We start from the raw sequence: 19,478 nt of genomic DNA on the forward strand, positions 1-19,478 counted from the left end.
TTCGCTACGCCGTGACCATCGATTAAAAGTTAAGGAAATTGACTGTAAATCAGAGATGTACAAATATGCTTTTTTTCCTCGGTCTATAAGAGATTGGAACCGGCTCTCTGAAGAGGTGGTATTAATTACGTGAGGTGACTTATTCTCTTCATCTCTGTGAATGCTGTTTTTAGGCTGTATTAATGTTGCATCATGGTTGCATTGTATGTGCTGCACTTTGTTACCTTTTTTTCCGTTTGTATGATGTGTTATTCCCCCCCCCCCCCCCCCCCCCCACTGTAATGCCACTTGAGGCGCTGTGGGCATTACAATAAACAATAAACAAATAAAGGTTTACGCAATCTAAGTATAAGCACAGGCCCAGCAGGTCTAGAACAGTCACGGAGGCGGTACGAAAGTAAATAATAACAAATACCACTAAAATTCACGTAACAAATGTACACCGCTTGATCTAATAAATATCCCGCTATTGCACCCACGAAGATTGTTTTTTAAATTGTATTTTATGTCCCACACTGAAATTAACGCGCATAATTTTTCGGTGTACAGGCAAGCTAAAACCTGTAGTTGCACAACCGATTTAAAAAGAAAAACTGCTTTAGCGGGCAATTTTTGCCTCTCACCTTTTTAGGTATACAAGACATGAACTCGAAATGACTTTCAGCAGCATGTTGCGCGCGCGGTGCACAGGACATCGAATTTTGACTGGAGCTTCCCAGGGAGTCTCGTGCTGGCTCCAGGTATAGGCAAGGAACTCGTCGGCATGGACTTCGCAAGCTGCTGACGATGAGAGATGATGCGATGCTAATAATAAGCCGCGAGATGAGAAACATGTCTACTGAGAGTTTATGGTCTATGGTTTATGGGGTTTTAACGTCCCAAAGCGACTCCGGCTACGAGGGACATCGTAGTGCAGGGCTCCGGAAATTTCGACCACCTGGGGTTCTTTAATGTGCACTGACATCGCACAGTACACGGGCCTCTATAATTTCGCCTCCATCAAAATTTAACCGCCGCGGCCGGGGTCGAACCCGCGTCTTTCGGGTCAGCAGCCGAGCACCATAACCGCTGAGGCACTGCGGCGGCCTACTCAGAATTGCTAGAGCAAGAAAACATTCAGCGGGATTATGAAGAAAACTTAACAAAGAGCTTTTTCTTAGATCTGCTTGTTTAGACGTCAGTCGTCTGACGGGGCACGGCATCTTTTACGCTGCATGTCGAGGTATCCGCTGAGCATGACGCTGTTCTGGCAGGACACAGGACTTGGCGCTCGTTGGAAGCAAAACAGAACGCCTGAGAGCGATGAAGAGAAAGGCATCGAGGTTAGCCAGGAGTTGGGATGGGGTTGTCATTTGGAGGGCTACGGTCCACTGGGGAAGAGAACGAGTGGGAGCACAAAGGTGGAAAGAGAATTCGATTAGGGAAATGGCTGAAAGAGATGAGCCAAGGGCACTTCAGGGTTGACTTCGGCGCTGATATCGTTGGGTGCCACAAGCGGGTAGAGCGCACAGCCTTGAACTTAGTGTTACGCAGCAAACCTGTCCACACCGGCGTTATCGCAGCTACTGGATAAACTGACTGACATAATAAAAAGAAACTGAGAAAACAGCGAAATGACAAAAGAATAAAACAACACCATAAACTCAACAACACACTAAGAACGAAAGTAGAGATAATATAAATACTGCTAGCCACCGCATAGCATATGCGGCACCGAGTACGAAAGCTGCGGCTATTCGCAAAAAAGAGAAACCGCCGAGTTTCAACACTTAAGCCTGGCTGAATTAGAGGATCACGTAAGGATACTAGTAGTGTGAGGAGGAACACTTTAAAAAAATTCAATATTACTCCTCCATCCAACTTAAAAAGCATCAGAGGGATCGTGACTGCGCAGAAAAAAAAAACAATTGTCGCTCACGGTTAGGGAATAAAAGATGACCGCAGGCTTTAAATGTTCCTCGTTAAAGTTTCAACCTGTGCGGATATGGGAGTCGCCTTTTTCCCATATTAGTGAGGAACTATGGGCCACCGCTCTCGGGCTAAGACAGCACGCAGTTTTCTGTGACAACAGCTATAAAAACAGACTGTTCAGAGAGCCAAGCGTGAATAAAAACAGCCACAAGAAGTGAAGGCAGAAGTGAAGTAGTAAATTAACAAAATGAACCTTTAAAGGAGCTGACGTAAGTTGGAAACTTTCACGTGTCTAGATTGGTTCAGCAACACTAATTTACGAGATTATTTTTGTTCCTCCTGTCCCTCATTATCTTTCAGAATTTGCCAGTGTGATCGCTACGAGCACAAACTCGTTTCCTGCTATGACAATTTTTTATTTTCATTTGACACAAAGCCTCATTCTACCTTTACATCCGGCTGCACTTGACAACCTTAACGGGGTCATTGCAATCCATCGCGGCTGTCATCCTTATATGCTCCCCTTAAACTAACATTTATCAATCCATTTTAAGAGCGACCAAAATTTTCCACTTGGAAGGGAACAGGACCGAACGAGTTTTATACAGTGCCTGCCTTTTCAAAAACTTAGTGGTGCTATTCTTCCTCGCAGTAAAGAAGGCTGTCGCTTGTGCGCAGGGAAGTTCGCATTTATGACTCTAAGGAGCGTTCATCGGCTTTACGACTGCAACATTATGCCTAGAAGTTGTCTCTGAGCGTATAAATATATATGCATGAGGTTTAACGTCCCGAACAGACGGATCGGGCTATGAGGAATGCTGTAGGTGAAGGCGCCGGATTGTTTGGCCACCTGGGATTTTTTGACGTGTGCCAACTTCGCACACCACATGGGCGTTTTCTTTTCATTTCACGCACATTGAAATACGGACGCCGCGGCCGTGACAACTGCGCTGCGCCGTAGCTGCGTCCTCTCGCAAGATAATCTCGTCCAAATTTGAGGCAGCAGATGTGGCAGTTGAAACAACGTTGCCACGCAGGTCGACCTGCGGATCCAGCTGCAAGGTCATCGTCTAGCCAGAGAGATATCATGGCGAAGCATAGCTCAACAAGAAAAAATAATGTCTCTGTTGCCTCCACGTGCTGATACTTGAGGCTTCCCACTGCACATGCATCTGTGACCGAGAGACGAAGGTTGTTTTTTGCGCACCTGTTGAGCGGACAAAGAGCGAAGAGGGCACGCAGGTAGCGTCACTGAAACAGTTGAAGGTAAAAAAGCTGCCACATAGCAAAGCATACCCTGCTGTGGCCCGTGAACGCACCAGTGTGACACCTGGCCTGCCCGTTTGGCACTCGTTTCTACCCTCGTCCTTATCGGCGTGGTAAGTAGAAAGGCTGTACCCACTAAAGAAGGCATTGCTTCCGAGGTATATGCTTGTATGGACTACACAACAGAATGAACGGAGGGAAAGGGACGCATAGTGAAAAAGGGATTTCCGCAGCAATAAAGCTGGACCTATTCTCGAATTTATTTCCTATCCTTAACGCCCCTCGCACCGTCTTTGCCATAAGTAACCGAGCCGTCGCGAAGGCAGCGCGGGCGGACAGCTTGCGCCCTTGCTCTTCGTCCCGGGATGATAAAATGTAACCAGGTAGCATGTGGGGCATGCGATTTCACTTCTTCGTAGAGCTGTGCTACTGAGGGAAGGCGCTGCGCACGGAAAAACAAGCTATTCTCTCCTTTCGCGCGGACACCGCGAAGCTTATATGAGCCGCGCTGTTGGATAGAAAACCACGAGTCTTTATTTTTAGTACGTTTCTTCTGTCGCTTATGCAAATTGGCAGTAGAAATAGTAGTAGCAGTAGTGGTTTTTTCAAAAATAATAATAAAAAGGAAGGAAAAGATTTTTGCTAACCCCGGCATCTAGCATCGCTACGAGAAGCACCTGAGCTGAGGCAGCGGAAATACAGGCATTGCGGGCAGATGGGAGAAATGAAATTAAAGACTCGAGGGATATAGGTACTGTATACATGTATTCTATTTACAAATTAGCATATGTACAGGGCAAAATGGGTAAAGAAGTGCTTTGCTGCACGTTTAGAGTGCCAGCAAAATAAGATACGAAACCGATTCGTAAATTCAACGCATCTTAATTCTTCCGCGGTCTCTTCCACGAAAAAGGCAATGCAAGGGTTCACCGAATAAAGGTGAACCCTAGTGTATGCGTCGCCTTACTACTGTATGCGAATGAGTGCGTGTGCCATTCGAAAGGAAGGAATCTTTAATGAACCTTGCAACAGAGCTCACAATGACACAATGTTTTCGCATTCAAAACACGTAAACAGTCTTAAGAGCTCTCGGCGTCGTTTTGTTGCAGAAAGGAATTCCGGAAGAGACTCTCACTCTCATCCAAAAAACACACGCTCGGCCACGAGCCCGCTCACGCCGTCATCGCGACTGCTCGGTTACTTTTGGCAAATACAGGCACCTTACCGCACGACGTGGCTGAAGCGTGCACCAATAGAAAAAGGTGTTACACTCCCTTCCTTTCTGCATAGCCACTTCCTCTTGACGCACTGAACACACGAGTTATATACAGCTGATCTCCCAGCCTTCCACTATAGCGCATTTTTTACTCTTGCTCCTTTTCTAGCTTACCTGACGGCGCGGTTGAGGTGTACACAGAGGCGTGAGACAGTTACTGCGCCTTGTGTTTCCTTCCTTGCTCAACTCTGCTTCATGCATATAAATTAGCCAATATTTCCAGGAAACAAGGTTTAAAAAGATTTATAGCGGTATTTTGTCTAGACAGAAGATTAAGCATTAGCAAAGAAAAGAGTTTGGCTAGTTGCTGCTTTCCCCATAACTCCAGCGTGGTGATTGCGAGGAAAACGCGGCAAATACCCAAAAGCTCGTGCCTCTGGGAACGCTCACGATCTGGTTGTCATTTCTGTTTTCCACGCTATTGACCATACCAGCATTAATGTAAACAATAACACATATATGCCACAAAACTATCAAAGATCTATGCGTCTAGCGCACAGTGTTGCGAACTCGATTAAGTATTGCTAAACCTATCGACATTTAAAGAATTCAAGAAACTTTCAAATAGCACTGCTGGTACACCGGAACGCAGAACTTTTCTGAAATGTGCTCTCTCGCAGCTTAACGTGCAGCGCAATAACGAGTTAATGATATCCCGATTTAATAAGGCAGATAATACGGCCGCTTAGGCTTAGTGGTCTGTTTGCGAAATATACTTAAACGGGGATAAAAATGAGCAATTTAACCGGCATCTGTTACTGAAAGTAACATTTAACGAGAGCCACCGACTCACCGGCTAGCACTGCTCTTTCTTTGCAGTTTGAACAAAACACTGACCACATTTAAGCCTAGTGGGAGTGTCACCCCTTTCATAAATACGCAGGGCTTTTCCTGACTAGAACAGCTCATTCGTTCGTAGCGAAGCCATCCTCAAAAATCTTCCTTAAAAAGTCAGTTCCAACCAACGATTCGTATTAAAAGAAAGACGGCTATGTTTTTACATTATCACTGACAAGTACGTTACCCCGTTTCTTAGCAGTCGCGCTACATGATTGCTTTTTTATCTGCAGAATAAAGTTTAGTTGTTGCTTTTAGACCGACATTAGGGATTGGATTTTAAGTACAAATTTTTGTTCGCTGTGGGTCTGTCCTGATGCGTCATGTAGTGAATGAAACAAACGCCTCGGTAGTTGAAGTATGCGGCATCGATGGCATTTCAATGTATTGGAAATGCCGAAACCCGCAGGAAAGCGATTTTTCCGCATCATAACTGCCGAAGTGCATTCTGAACAGAATATATCCCCTCTTGACACCTTTGCGCGATGGACTTCCTATCTGGTGACGTCACTTCGTGGCTGTCCTACGACACGACTGGTCACATGACTCATACATACCTACACAACTGCCACACACAGCAACCGCTAATTCCGACCAGGTGGCGTCACATCCGGTATACGACGAGTCATAACTGGTCATATATGACTCATACATACACAGTTGCCGCTCACAGCATCATCGCTCTCACATAAACCAAAATGACACTGCATATTGCGTAGGTTACGCTGTTACATCAAGACGCCAGCGCAGAATGATCCAAGGAGCTCCTTATCACAAAGCGTAATAAATATTGCTGATTTTGTACGCCTTAGCAGATCGTTTTCGCGGGCGTACTGCAGACAAGCTTCTGCTTGCAACGTAAGGTAGCTTAAGGTACAAGAAATCGCAAATGCAGTGCAAAACTGTTGCTGCTGTTAGGTTTCGCTGACATTTTGTTCGCGACGATATCTTTTTTGTGCAGGTGGACCGTCTCTAACTGCTCATGACGAAGAAGAAGCCCTTTGCACAACTTATAGATGGCGTTCCCAGGGACCCGCATTGGAACCCGGAACTCTCAGAGGAAGCACTAAGCTTTCGCCCCGGAAAACGGGACCTGGTCGTGACGTCCTTCCCCAAAGCCGGCACGCATTGGGTCCTATACATCGTTCAGCTCATCATGAAGAGAGGTCAGCCAGTGAATTCTTACGAGGACTTCATAAAGGACATGCGCTATCTAGGTTTGTTTGAGACTGACCGCTGGAGGTCCGGCCTGCCCCTGCGGCTCATCCAAACGCACCTGCCACCCCCGAAGGGGGCAGCAAGCACCGAAGGAAAGTACATCTACGTGGCCAGGAACCCTTGGGACGTGGCCGTATCGTTGTTCCACATGGTGACAAACCTGAGCCTTTATCGCTTTCAGGACGGCTCGTTTGATGAACTTATCGACGCCTTCCTCAGTGAAGACGTAGCCGGCTACGGAAACTACTTCGACCACGTGGTTTCCGGATATGCCATCAAGGACGAGCCCAACGTGCTCTTCGTGACCTATGAGAACCTGATGGAAGACACCCCGGGAACCATACTTAAACTGGCGAAGTTTTTAGGAGACAGTTACGCGCGACAGCTGGAAGAGGATGACCAGGCATTCCGGACGCTACTTGCTCGGTGCGCAGCTGAAAGCATGAGAGATACGATGATAGTGCCCCTCGATAAGAACACACAACCCGAATTTCAGAGTACGCTGGAACGCCTTAACGAAACATGCAAAAATGGATACAAGGGAGACAGCACGAAATACAGCTTCGTGAGGGAAGCGAAAGTGGGCGGCTGGAAAAAGCATTTCTCTCCAGAACAGCTCCAGAGGATGGAGGTCGCTATCGAAAATGTGGAAAAGAAGTCACCTGTAATGGACCTGTGGAGAAATATACGCGAAGACGCTATTGCGGCATCAAGCGCGAAGTAAAAAAAAAAGCAAAGGAACTTTTCGCCTTTGTTCCTCAGCAAAATATGTTCCGGGATAACATTGTACACTGCTCAAATGATTGACTAATAAAAAATTCTGATTCTGATTCTGAAGATTAAAAATTTTGTTTGAGGTAAAATGTTTTGCAATGATCCTGCATTTTCCGAATTTGGTGTTTTGCTTTCTAGTGTCCTTAGTTCTCTTCTAGTTCATTCTAGTCTCTGCAAATGTTTGAACACCAGTGAGCACCCGCCGCGGTGCCTCAGTGGTTACGGCGCTTGGCGGCTGACCCGAAGGACGAGGGTGCGATCCTGGCCACGGTGGCCGAATTTCGATGGAGGCGAAATTCTAAAGGCCCGTGTACTGTGCGATGTCAGTGCACGTTAAAGAACCCCAAGTGGTTGAAACTTCCGGAGCCCTTCAGTACGGCGTCTCTTATAGCCTGAGTCGCTTTGGGACGCTAAGCCTCTATAAACGAAACCAAACGTAAACGAAACGAGCATCAACACATCTGCTTCAGTCACATGACATGTGACGTCATGAGCATCTTAACGTCTGAGAAGAAAATGGTTTAGTTCACCTAAAACACACAATGACGTCAAACAATGTAATTTGTTTTGATTCCGAGGACGCTGGTTCCGTCGAAGTTCATGCTCTAACCATGGATCACATCGAACAACGCACCCTCTGCCCATTCCACCCACAATCAAAGATTTTCCTCAGGTATGTCAACGACTGCTTAACAATCATCATGAGATCTGAAATTCAAAATTTCCTGTCTTATTCAAACTCCGTATAACCGTATTCAAATCAATTTAAGCTAGCGGTGGAAAAAGAAATCTCCCTGCCATTTCTAGACGTGCTTGTACCCCGAAAATCCTGGGCCCTTCAATTCTCCGTATACCGCAAACCAAATCACTCAGGCAGATATCTCCACTTCAATTCCAACCACCCGACAGTCCATAAAGCATCAGTGGTGAAGAATTTATTCAGAAGAGTCGAGACACACTGCAGCACAGAACTTGACAGAAGAAAAGAGCCACGCATGACATTCAAAAACTCCTCATGAACGGCTACCCAAAAAACTTTATTCGAAATACCACTCGCCTCCAAAAGCACAACATGCGCTGAGAAATCAACGCACAAAAACCAACGCCACCACCAAAATGCGTCACTTTCTGCCTTATGTCCGAGGTACCAGCGAAACCATCGCCCGAATCATGAAAAAGGGGGTCTCTATGCTGCGCACAAGCCTACAAACAATGTTGCGCTTTGCCTACTCGTTCCCGCGGAGACTGCCCACGGAGAGAAAGAACCCAAGGCATTATCTACAAAATACCTTGCGCTGACTGAGACGCAAGCTACTTCGGCGAAACCAAAAGTCTAAAAGAAACAATCCGGCAGCATAAAAACGACGTCCGCAACTACGCAGGAGAGCGCAATCCTGTAGCCAAACATTCCGAAGACAGACCACTGAGTCAACTACGACGAAACCAGTATCCTCGGAATCGAAATAAATTAGCAAGCAAAGGCTCTTACTCGAATCCTGGCACATTAAGACGACTACGAACCACATCAACCGCACAAAGAGAAACCTGCCCGCCGTAAATGAACAAGGACTTCGCTGTGCAGCTCAAAGAGAAGTCGCCATTGACAACCTCACTCCGATAACGTGATTCACAGACTTAACTTCCTCAAGCCCTCTTCCTCCCCGCCTTTCGTCCTCTGCCCCCCTCCATGGACACTTAAAGACGCTAGCCATTGTCCCCAGTCTCCCCTGAAGAAGGAGCCGTGCCAGCTCCAAAACATTGGGTTTTACATTTAAGTTTTTCGTTGGAGATGTGTCAGAGTTTACTTCATGTCATCAAACCCAACCAGACAGGCAAATCCGTCAAATGTTTAGTTTCCAGTACTGCGTCCCGAACGAGCAGCACCATTTAAGTAAGCCATGATCATACGCTCGGAAGCGGCAAAAAACTAAACGGTAGCACAGCCGAAATATACATCTGAAAAGTGCGTCGAATAGAGGAGGTAGCAGCGACAGTGGCATTCCCAGTGGAATAACAACTCTAAGCGTTATATGGACCCGTTGAGAAATACTGTCGCAGCTCCGACATGTGCGCCGTGCCGGTCAACGTATACATCCCAACTTTTAAAGACAGTTTTAAGGCTGCCGTTCAGGGGAAAAGGCAGCGTAGGCGTTATGTCGAGAAACGCACGTCATATCCTCTTTCCTTGACAACGTGGCGTAGTCGAACCCGCATGCGGCAGCAGCCGCAAAACTCCCCCGAGCTTATGTAGCCAGCTGCCCCAGAAGATGGAGCGTGAGCAGTATAAAGTTTTCTGAGTGCTGAACCTGCGTCCGGGTGTACTGATAATTTGTGGCCATGTGATTTTGTGCGTAGTGGAGTGAGTTCTAAACAATGTCAGTGTACATAGAAGCAACATTATGAGCGTCAACTGCTGCGTGGAAGAGTTCAAAGGCAAGAATTTAGAGAATGAGTTCTTATAATTGTGTGAATGTGAACAAAGAACAGTGGATATGTGTGAAGAGAGCCATTAACGCTATCACTTCATACCCTGAAAGGGCGAGCTTAAGTGTTGGTTTGATTTTTTTATCCGGCGTCCGAAGTTGGAGAGTCTACCTACAAGACATGGTCCTCTGCGAGCAAAAGTGGTTTCTTTTTTTGGTTGCCAATGGTGTGTTTCTGTGTTTGTAAACGACCTCGTTACAGTAACGTGTTTCTGATGCCGTAGGCATTCTAAAAATTCCTGGTGTCTACGCTAAATGCGTGCTTACCGTAACTCAACAGCAGCTTCGCCGCAAGCTGGACGCATACTTCGGTTTTAGTGATATGTACGAGCACACTCGCATACCGCAGCGCGGCACAGCTGCTTCATGGCAATCCTTCGCATGGCAGCAGCATTTGCCTGACCTTCCTCCATGATGGCTCGCAAACAGCCGGCGAGGAGGCCGCGTCGCAGCCATGTGGTTGCGTCGGCCGCGTACTGACTCTGCCAGAGCGCAGGTTGCCTTAATGTACAGTCCCCATCAAAAGTGTACAGCCCGAGCGGCTTATTTCTAAGCTGTTTACCGGGGCTCCCTAACACATCTAGGTGTTCAAAGCTTGGGAAAATTGGGGTTGCGAAGCCATTCCTCTTTCCGATAGATTGCCGTTGCTGAGGATGCAAAGCAAGGCACGTTGCAGGCTTCACAAGCACACCCCTTGGGCTGTATAATCTTGATGGGGGCTGTACATGAGGACAAATTGAAGTTGACCTGTGCCGATAGAATACAGCGCCCATTTTCCAAATCGATAGTTCTCACCGAAAACGGAGCTTTTATAAGCTAGAGAAGACTAAAAAACGAAATTCAGGTGTCACCACCGGCCGATTTCGCAGTAAACTGCGAGCGTCGACGGATAAATTTGGTTGTGGGTATCAGACCCTATGCTGCATCGCGGTTCGCTCAAAAAGGGGTCTCTAAATTCTTAAGCATAGAGGGCAGGGCTTTGATTTTGTAGTGGGAAATGTGTTGAATTCAGTTTTCTGAGCAATCAATGAATTTGTCCCTTCCGAATAACGGACAACATACCGAGACGGAACCATCGAATCAGTTTTTATTTCGAGATTAACTTGGATAGAATTGTCCTCAATGGTTCTCAATGTCCTCAAAGTTCGTCAATGAATGAAGCTGGGCCCGTTGGATTTGCACCGCAAGAATTTCGCGCATTAGACGGGACGAGAAGAGAGAGCTGCGTTCTTGTTGTCTCTCTTCTCGCCCCGTCTTGTTCCCTAAATTCTTGCAAGGTCTTTTAAGGCAAAAACCTTTAATGGCTCATACTGTCGTCCGTTAAGGTGGATTCACACGACGGACCAAATCGCAGACCTCACGGAACGAATCCGTGACGTCACGTCACATCCGAGGGCCGTCCGCGTGTTAAGAGCATTCACACGACAGATGTGAATAGCAGACGGAAGAGCGGACGGAAACGGAAGGAGCAGGCAAGCTCAAGACACCAGGTTGGCAGCGAACGGCAGCCGAGACCTGTTTCGAGATTAGTCGTCAAAATGGAAGAGGAGCGGAAGCGTCGGTTGGCAGCGATCGCGGCAGTGGCAATCGGAGTTGATCAGTTTGATGATGACTCCGACGACTGCTACGCGAAACGCAGTTACTGGCAAAGGGACTGGACTGCGAGAAAGGAGCTTGGTTTACAAAACCAGTTGTACGAGGAGCTTCTAGATGTCGATCCAGCCCAATACCGCCGGCTGCTCCGCGTAAACGAAGAGCAGTTCCTGCAGCTGTTGTCACGCGTGGGTCCACGCATAGAAAGAAAAGATACCGTAACGAGGAAAGCCATTCCCGCGAGGACACGGCTTCAAGTGAAACTACGGTACCTTACCACTGGTGAGTGTCGTACTTTTTTGTGTAGGTGCTTGTAGCGGCAAGTGTTTTTTCTTAGGAGGCAGCTAAAGGAAGCATGTTATTGTGGGGATGTATGATGATGATGATGATGATGTATGATGTTGGTTGCGCAACTGCGGCCGCTCGAAACTATTTTACCACTTTACGAGTGTTCAAGTTAGCGGCACCGTGTAACACGAGAACTGACGGAACGTGTTATTGCGGCACTGTCGCTTGCTTTGATTGTTACATCTTGCAGAAGTGTGAAGACTTGCTGCTTTTAGGCACCCGAGAAACTTCGTTACGCTAGAGTAACAAAAATTTCAAGGGTTGCTGTATTGTGTTGCTCATGTGAAACAAATTCAAATGGAAAATTTTTGTGGGCTTCTTTTATATTTGCTATGAAATTTAAATTGCATTGTGCTCTGTCTTCCCAAGAGAGAGCCACCATTCGCCCAGTACCAGCTCGGCCATTCAAGCGTGAATGATATCATTCATGAAACCTGCACTTCTATCTGCCAGGAACTGAGAGCGCAGTTCATGAAAACGCCACAAACAGAGGACGAGAGGAAAGCAGTTATGCATGGCTTTGGACATCAGCGGAACTTTCCTAACTTTGCCGGAGCGACTGACGGCAAGCATGTCGCCATCACCAAGCCTGCCAAGTCAGGCTCACTTTATTACAGTTACAAAAAAAACATTAATTATTATGCTGTTGCTCTAGTGGACGCCAACTACAAGTTCATTTACACTGATGTTGGTGCACCGGAATCGCAAGGAGACGCGGGGGTCTGGCAAACAACACGTCAGCAAGCAGACACCAGCAGTTGAACAGCCAGTTTGTCAGACGTCGTGAAAGTGGCAAGTTCACCTGACATTGTGGTGCCGCCTGCATTAGTTGGGGACAATACATTCCCAATAGGCAGGAACCTCATGAAGCCATTCAGCGAAAAAAGGCTCACAGAGGAGAAGAAGATATTCAACTACAGGTAAATACTGAATACAACATTTTGCGCGACAAAATTGCGATTACTTCAGTCACTTGATCAAGATGTTTGATAGCGCATAATCTCTCCCCCCCCCCCCCCCTTGCCTTCCATGCTGTTCAGGCACTATCGGTGCCTGTTGTTACACTTTTGTGTGCGTGCTCTGTAGACTGACTTGCATTTTTGCTTTTCAGGTTGTCCCGTACTCGACGCGTTGTGGAGAACGCCCTTGGCATACTTGCCAATGGGTTTCGCTGTCTCCACACAGTGATGAATGACAAGCCAGAACGTGCCACAGCCATTGTCGACGTGACGTGCGTGTTTACGTAACTTTTTGGCATTAATGGAATAAGTGATGGAGATCCACATCTCGATCTTGGCAACACCTCACAACTTTCTGAGCAAAATTTACCTCGTGGAAGGATTAATGCCATCGGTGCAGCAGTACGACAACAATTGTGCAGCTTCTTTGGCAACCAAGGTGCTGTACCATGTCAGCGTGAGGCTGCCCACTTAGACGTGAGCAATTATCGAGAAGACCAAAATAGTGTTTGAATGAAATAAAAACTTTTCTTGATCACCTCATATTACTGGAAAATCTTTCAATTGCTTTCAGAAAAACTGCCTGACAGGACAGCTCCTTCTCTTTGGGCACAGGAGGATCTAATATATATCTCTTTGGGCATCTAATATGTGCTGCGACCAGTTTTCCGAATTGGTCCGCTGGATCCTCTGGCTGCACAGACACCTCAAATGAAGTCACTAATTTTTCTAGTATTTGCTGGCGATCGCCCCACAGAACACTTGACTCCCGAGCCCGTTCATTTCTTCTCCTTTTCTTGCCTGGCTGCTGACCCGGAGAGGGTGGGGCTGGTGCTACTTGTGTCTCAAGTACGCTAGACTCTGCTGCAGTTCTCACTGCAGCTTCATTGTTGTCTTGCTCTGGAGACTGAAATGAGAAAAAATATGATAATGGTCCTGATTACTGCTTCTCAGTGTGTTCAGCACACAAGGTCGCAGGCCTTAAAAAGTCATGTTGAAAAAATTTTACCTTCTTTTCTGCCCCAAGCCCCGTGCGACAGATTCGCCAAAGAGGAAGCCGACTGTATCGTTAATGCAACATGTAACTTTCTCAAGCGTCAACAACTAAGTAGCAACCTGACAATGTTTTATCCTCGGCTGACAGTACTGCTGCTGCCGCTGCCATAGCGCTACCCTGAAGGCACGCTAATCGTTATCCACTGTGAATTATTTCTTGCCATTTCTTTTCAAGCCACTTGCCAATTTTCTCTGCAGAATGGTTTCTTTCCCAACTGCCTTCCAAAGTGTGCTTGCGCAGCCACTACCTAAAAAAGGGAAACAGAAACCGCGAACACGCAACATCGCTACACCAGGCGCCACACGGAGCTAAGCTGAACCAGACGTCTTGAGTGCAAACGATCCGAAGTTCTAGAAGCTGCCCCTCCTTGCAGAAAATATTCGTGCCATAGGCGCCCTGTCTTGAGTGCAAACGATCCGAAGTTCTAGAAGCTGCCCGTCCTTGCAGAAAATATTCGTACCATAGGCGCCCTGGCTGATGTCATGCAAGTCTGATGCATTTGAGCAAAACATTACCGGTCAGAAGGTGGAATTGGTGGGTGTTAAGGTCGGGTGAAAAATTCTTGCGAGAGGGGTGAGGTGAACACGACACTGCACGGTGCTATCCAGCATGCCGATGCTCTAGTGTTGCGTGGTACGCGAATGAGTCTAGAAATACATGGTGGTTTCGTGGTGTACAGCGTGGACCTGTCATCGTCAACAAATCAATTTACTCTTTCCTATGATACCTCGCTCATCCCAGTAAGTGTACGTTGCATCAGCTCACCGGCTGCCTTCGAAGAAAGTTTTCCAAAGAATCCTGTTTACCAAGCAACAAGGAACACATTGCTGCAGAAAACATGTTACCAACAGCTTGAGGTTTCATTCTAAAAAAGCGAATGCCCACAACAAAGGACAAAATCAAAGTTGGACACACACGCGGCCAGTCCCTCTCTTGACCGTGTTTGACGTACAACGCCTCTGTCACAAAACATATTCGGATACGGACTGCGATAGATAAGGCATTGGAAGTCATTTTTTTTCTGCTATACCAAGAAGAGAGTCTTGTTTGAAAGATTAATGTTGCATATCCTATACATGATAGATAACCTTGATATTCTGCAGGTGATCCTTGGAAAGTGCGATCGAAGATATGAGAAAGTTTCATGGCGGCGCCAACCAGAGCGCATGCGTTTTCGTTTCGACAGCTTCTCACTAACGCTTTCTCCTGAACACCAAATTTGCCATATGTATCGAGCTTGGAAAAATTCGTTATGAAATATCTTTTGATTTTGATTTTTGTGTTAACGCAGACTTCAAGCATGCATGACTGATGTGTTGGGGTTGAAAAACTCCAGACCGCCTTCAGCAGACTACGGCCGAAGCGAAGGTACTCCGCTGTACCTTAGCGACGATGCTCAATATCAGTTATTTAGATCGTAATCTGTGATCAGGCCACATATTCGAGATTGTCACGGTGTGTATACATAATACTGTGTTTTCTTCTACACCGGCTTCCTAACGGGAGTAATGCACCCTCACACTATGCACCAGGATACGAGCTAGATATTTGAAGCAAGGCACTCAACATTAGTTTCAGGAAAGGGTATGCAGATCGGTGCTTCGAAAGCTGAACAACAATCTTTATCAAGGCTTTTCAAGCGCGCTAACGGCTGCCCCCAGCTTCCTTTATGCTCAAGTTAATGAAGGCGCCCTTTTTGGCGTTTGATTACATGTGCGTCGAGGTGCTAAGGCCCACGCGTACTCTTATGAGGGCATGTCCCTATTATTCGGCACATGCTCATTGGTACGATATTAACACGACAGCGTTAAAGGCTCCGTTGTGCAGAAAATCAGGTGCCGGCTTTATCGGCGTCGATGTTGTGAGTGAAGAGAGAGAGAGAGAAATGGACGGAAAGGCAGGGAGGTTAACCAGGCGATGCCCAGTTGGCTACCCTACATTTAGGGAGGGGAACAAAGGGGAAAAAAGTAAAAAGAGCGGCAATGACATGAGTTTTACAAGTGTCCAGTGACCACTATGTCACGGGGACAGAGGGCGCGCACTGAAAACTTAAAGATTATAGACGGGGATACAACCCCGAGTCCCTTAAGAACCTCAGGAGCGCTTTCACCGCTTTCCTTTGTGAGGAAGGTTGTGTCCAAGGGCCCTGAACGTTGGACTCTGTCAGAGGACGCGACACCAAGCGGTACAGAGTAGCAATCAGGAAACCGCGCTCTCACTCAAAACGAGGGCAGTCACAGAGGAGGTGTCTGATCGCTTTATCACAACCGCTGCTCACACGCTGGAGAGTCTGCCATTGCGATGAGATTGGAATAGGCTTTTTTGAATGACACTCCCAGCCACGGGCGGCACAACAGCGTAGTATCACCGCGGGGGATGCCGAATGGTATATGAAGTTGAAGCAAGAGGTCGAAGTGGTGCGAGCGGGGAGTCCGACCTCCAGGGGTAGACCACGACTGTACAGTCACGTTTCGGGCGAGCAGTTGAAGGTGCCTTCAACCATAGAGTTTCTTACTACTACCTAGAGGGAAAGCTGGCGGCGCTGCACTTCAGCCAACATGGACGCTCAAAGCATCATGGGGCGGTGAGCTACTTGTTGCGGCACAGTCGTAGTTTTTCGGGAACACAGAGTGGCAGTACTAAGGCGTTTCATTCCGAAAACGTAGTTCGTGTGTGCGCAGACGACTTTCGCGCGAACGCAGTGTGCAAAAGCCATAGTAGTGAAGACGCGACGACACACGACGCCAATAAAAGGTTTTACTCTTCCGAAATGCCATTAAAAAACCTCTTAAAGTATCTAAACAACAACATTTTTTTTGAAAACATATGTACTTTTAAAAGTGCGCCTGTTAATTACGAAATATTAGTTTTTTTAGTGTTCATCACTTGGCCAATAGGAAAGCTAGTCATGTCTTATTTTAGGCAAACTTTGCACTTAAATGCTTTTCTGCTCGTTTGTTGCAACCATTAGACAAGATATTTAATGTTAGGAGGTTTGTAGCTATCAAACAGCTTTATTTTTTTATTATTTTTTGGCCAAAAGTTGCAGTTCCGCAACAAGTAGCTCACCGCCCCATGATGCTTTGAGCGCCCATGGTGGCTGAGGTGGTCACGTGGGGTCTCCATGCAAACTCCCATAGACGGCTTGCCAGCTTTCCCTCTAGGTAATAGTAAGAAACTCTATGCCTTCAACAGATAGGCGGTCACTTACGAGCATGTTGGGAGGTGGTTCCCAGAGAGCGACCTCCTACGAGGCAGGTGGACCACATATGTCACATGACGTTGCAGCAGCATCAGAACCTGCCCACCAGATAGGGAACGAACTGCCCCCCTTGGCAAGTGGCAGTTAAATTAATGATTGGTTGCTTAGAAAAAGCAACCTGGAGGGCACAACTCCCCCCGCTGGGAGCACCTGCTATCGAAGGGCACCGGCGCATCGCTTAACCGCTGCACCACTGCGCCAGGAGCGGCATGAGGACTCCGAGGGATCTATGGATGTAAAGTAGGAAACGACCGTCTGCCCATATGGAAATTAACGAATTACGCTATCGCGTCGTACCCTTAAGGCGCAGCTGAAGCGACCTACAATTTTTTTTACTGCCTTGGCAGTATTGTCCTCTGTCCACAAGAAATCCGTGGTCTGCGTTGCACAAGCACGCAGCGGCGGGCGCACCTCGAGACATCCAAAAGCATCTCCTACCCTCGAGTCCCCACCACTACCCAATCATCCAGAGACTATGGTAATTATATACAGATCATGCCGATACTTGTGTACTCCCGTTTCCTGAAGGGCGCAGAGCCGCAACAATCGGTTTAGCCTGCTTGCTCGTCCCTGGTTTTCTAAACGCAAATTTTAGCTCAAAAATATCTCAGAATCTTAGCAATAAAAGTCTTCTTTAAATCAAATACTTCAACTAGCACAAATGATGAGAACTTCAAGAGGAAAGAAGACTGGCATAGCTTAGCATGCCGACACAGCATGAAAGAGGCCACGAGATGAGAAGAGACGAAGAAGAGAGCAGCGCCTTTTTGGTACGTCCCTTCCTCTGCAGTGGTGCTGTGTCTTGAATACGCGTACACTGTAGTAGTGCTCTCTTGAGCGCCTTTTTTTCGACGTACGCTCCGCAACAACACTTTGTCGCTGCTCGCTGTATCCCAACCTTGTCCTTCGCGCCCTTCGCAACGTAGGTTCCGGGTCGGTAATGAACGCGTGTGGAGAGCCCGGCATGGCGTCCAGCCTTGCATCCCTCGATGTCGACGCGGTCGACGGCAGCAGCGATTCGATTGCATTCGACTCGACCACCAAACTGAATGCCACCCGCCCCGGCGCTCGCCGAGACGTACGCGGTGGCGACGCCCCCGACGCCGACTTGCACAGCGTGGACGGCGTAGGCGCCTCTGCAAGCTGGCATCGCAGCAGGTCGCGTTTCAACCCGTGGTCCCGGGTGCACCAGCGCATGCTGGCCGCCGTCTTCCTGGTCGGCATCCTCTTCGCCTTCACCGTGGGCGCCGCGTACCTCCTGGACGGCGACCACTCCGACGAGCCCCGGTACCGCGGCCCCCTCGAGATTGAAACATCGGCCCCGAACGGAACTGTTAACGCCACTGTTTCCGGACTGTAGCTGCGGTGGCCGAACTTTGAAGCAGCTTGTATGCAACTGTAAAGTCCGCACTCGAAGAAACTGAAGCACGATTACAAAGCTGTATTTCTTGGAAACTAAGTTAACGCAAGTTTACGTCGACATGCATTTATCTTTGCGTTTTTTGTCAAGTGCTGTTCTTCAGAAACAAAAAAATACTTGCCTAAAAATATTCAGCCAGTTGGGCAATATGAACCAGGACTGCTTCCGTCTTCTTCTTCTTAGACACTATAGCCGCGTACCTCGCGTTAGTCGTTGCTGGACGACTATTTTCTTTTGTCGATATAAGTCAGCTGATCTGGGCAGTTGGGAGGTGTTGCAGCAAAGCACTGCGCGCACAAAATGTAACGTTTCACAGGTACAACAATCTTAATAAGAATCTTGAGAATGGTACAAGTATTACAGATACACAGTGCTTAAAATACAAGAATTTCGAGCAAATTCCGCAATTTTATCCTTCATTACGGGATCAGGAAAAACCTCTCACTAGCAAGTCAATCTGCTATGATATTGGCTTTTTTGTTTGACGTAATCCGGATGGCGTTGTATTACTCTCCTTACAAATGACAACAGTAAACTAAATAAATTTTTTAATGTTTTTCGCATCATATTTGCGTCTATATCTTTTATTTGTAACTAGCTTCTTGTTTAAGCCATAAGAAAAGCTTTAATAACAGGTAACTTCTGAGTGAAAACATTCAATGTGGCTGTCATGAATGTGGGCGGAGCTTCACCAGAGGCCACTTTTGTTGTTTTTCTTCGTTTTTCAAATGCCAGATGCCCACAGCCCGGAATTGACCAGGAAAGATAATTAGTTTTTTTTTTCCTTTTCGTTTCAAAGTGTACGCCCTGTGTGCCGGTGGCGGTGGCGCTTAATGACGCAATAGTCACGTGCGCGACGCCTATGTTTTGTAAATGGAGGAGGAAGAAGAGGAACATCAGCGCTGCTAATAAGGCTGGCAGTTAGCCTCTCTATACATGTGCGCCATTAGTTGTTTGGATCATCATCATCCGTACTATGATGGGCTATTTTTCATTCGAAGACGACAACAACAGCAGCCTGCCTTGCTTCTCGATGCGCTCACTCCTGATCTAGTAAGGAACGCCCAGTCGGAC

The 19,478-nt window shown here is 47.2% G+C and overlaps 2 protein-coding genes and 1 pseudogene across 2 annotated transcripts; all 3 read left to right on the forward strand.

The window, feature by feature from the left end:
• Positions 1 to 3,096: 3,096 nt before the first annotated feature.
• Positions 3,097 to 8,990, forward strand: LOC149333081 (sulfotransferase 1B1-like). Its single transcript, XM_089555981.1, has 2 exons — positions 3,097 to 3,290; positions 6,252 to 8,990. The coding sequence occupies exon 2, from the start codon at positions 6,273 to 6,275 to the stop codon at positions 7,230 to 7,232; it is 960 nt and encodes a 319-aa protein (XP_089412107.1). The 5' UTR covers positions 3,097 to 3,290; positions 6,252 to 6,272; the 3' UTR covers positions 7,233 to 8,990.
• A 3,580-nt stretch (positions 8,991 to 12,570) lies between these two features.
• LOC149333082 (uncharacterized) lies at positions 12,571 to 13,140 on the forward strand (annotated as a pseudogene).
• A 4,784-nt stretch (positions 13,141 to 17,924) lies between these two features.
• Positions 17,925 to 18,344, forward strand: LOC149333083 (uncharacterized). Its single transcript, XM_089555982.1, has one exon. The coding sequence runs from the start codon at positions 17,925 to 17,927 to the stop codon at positions 18,342 to 18,344; it is 420 nt and encodes a 139-aa protein (XP_089412108.1).
• The last annotated feature ends 1,134 nt before the right edge of the window (positions 18,345 to 19,478 follow it).

The sequence above is a fragment of the Amblyomma mixtum genome, chromosome 8, assembly GCF_055824585.1.
Source record: "Amblyomma mixtum isolate Tamu chromosome 8, ASM5582458v1, whole genome shotgun sequence".
Classification (NCBI taxonomy): Eukaryota; Metazoa; Arthropoda; class Arachnida; order Ixodida; family Ixodidae; genus Amblyomma; species Amblyomma mixtum.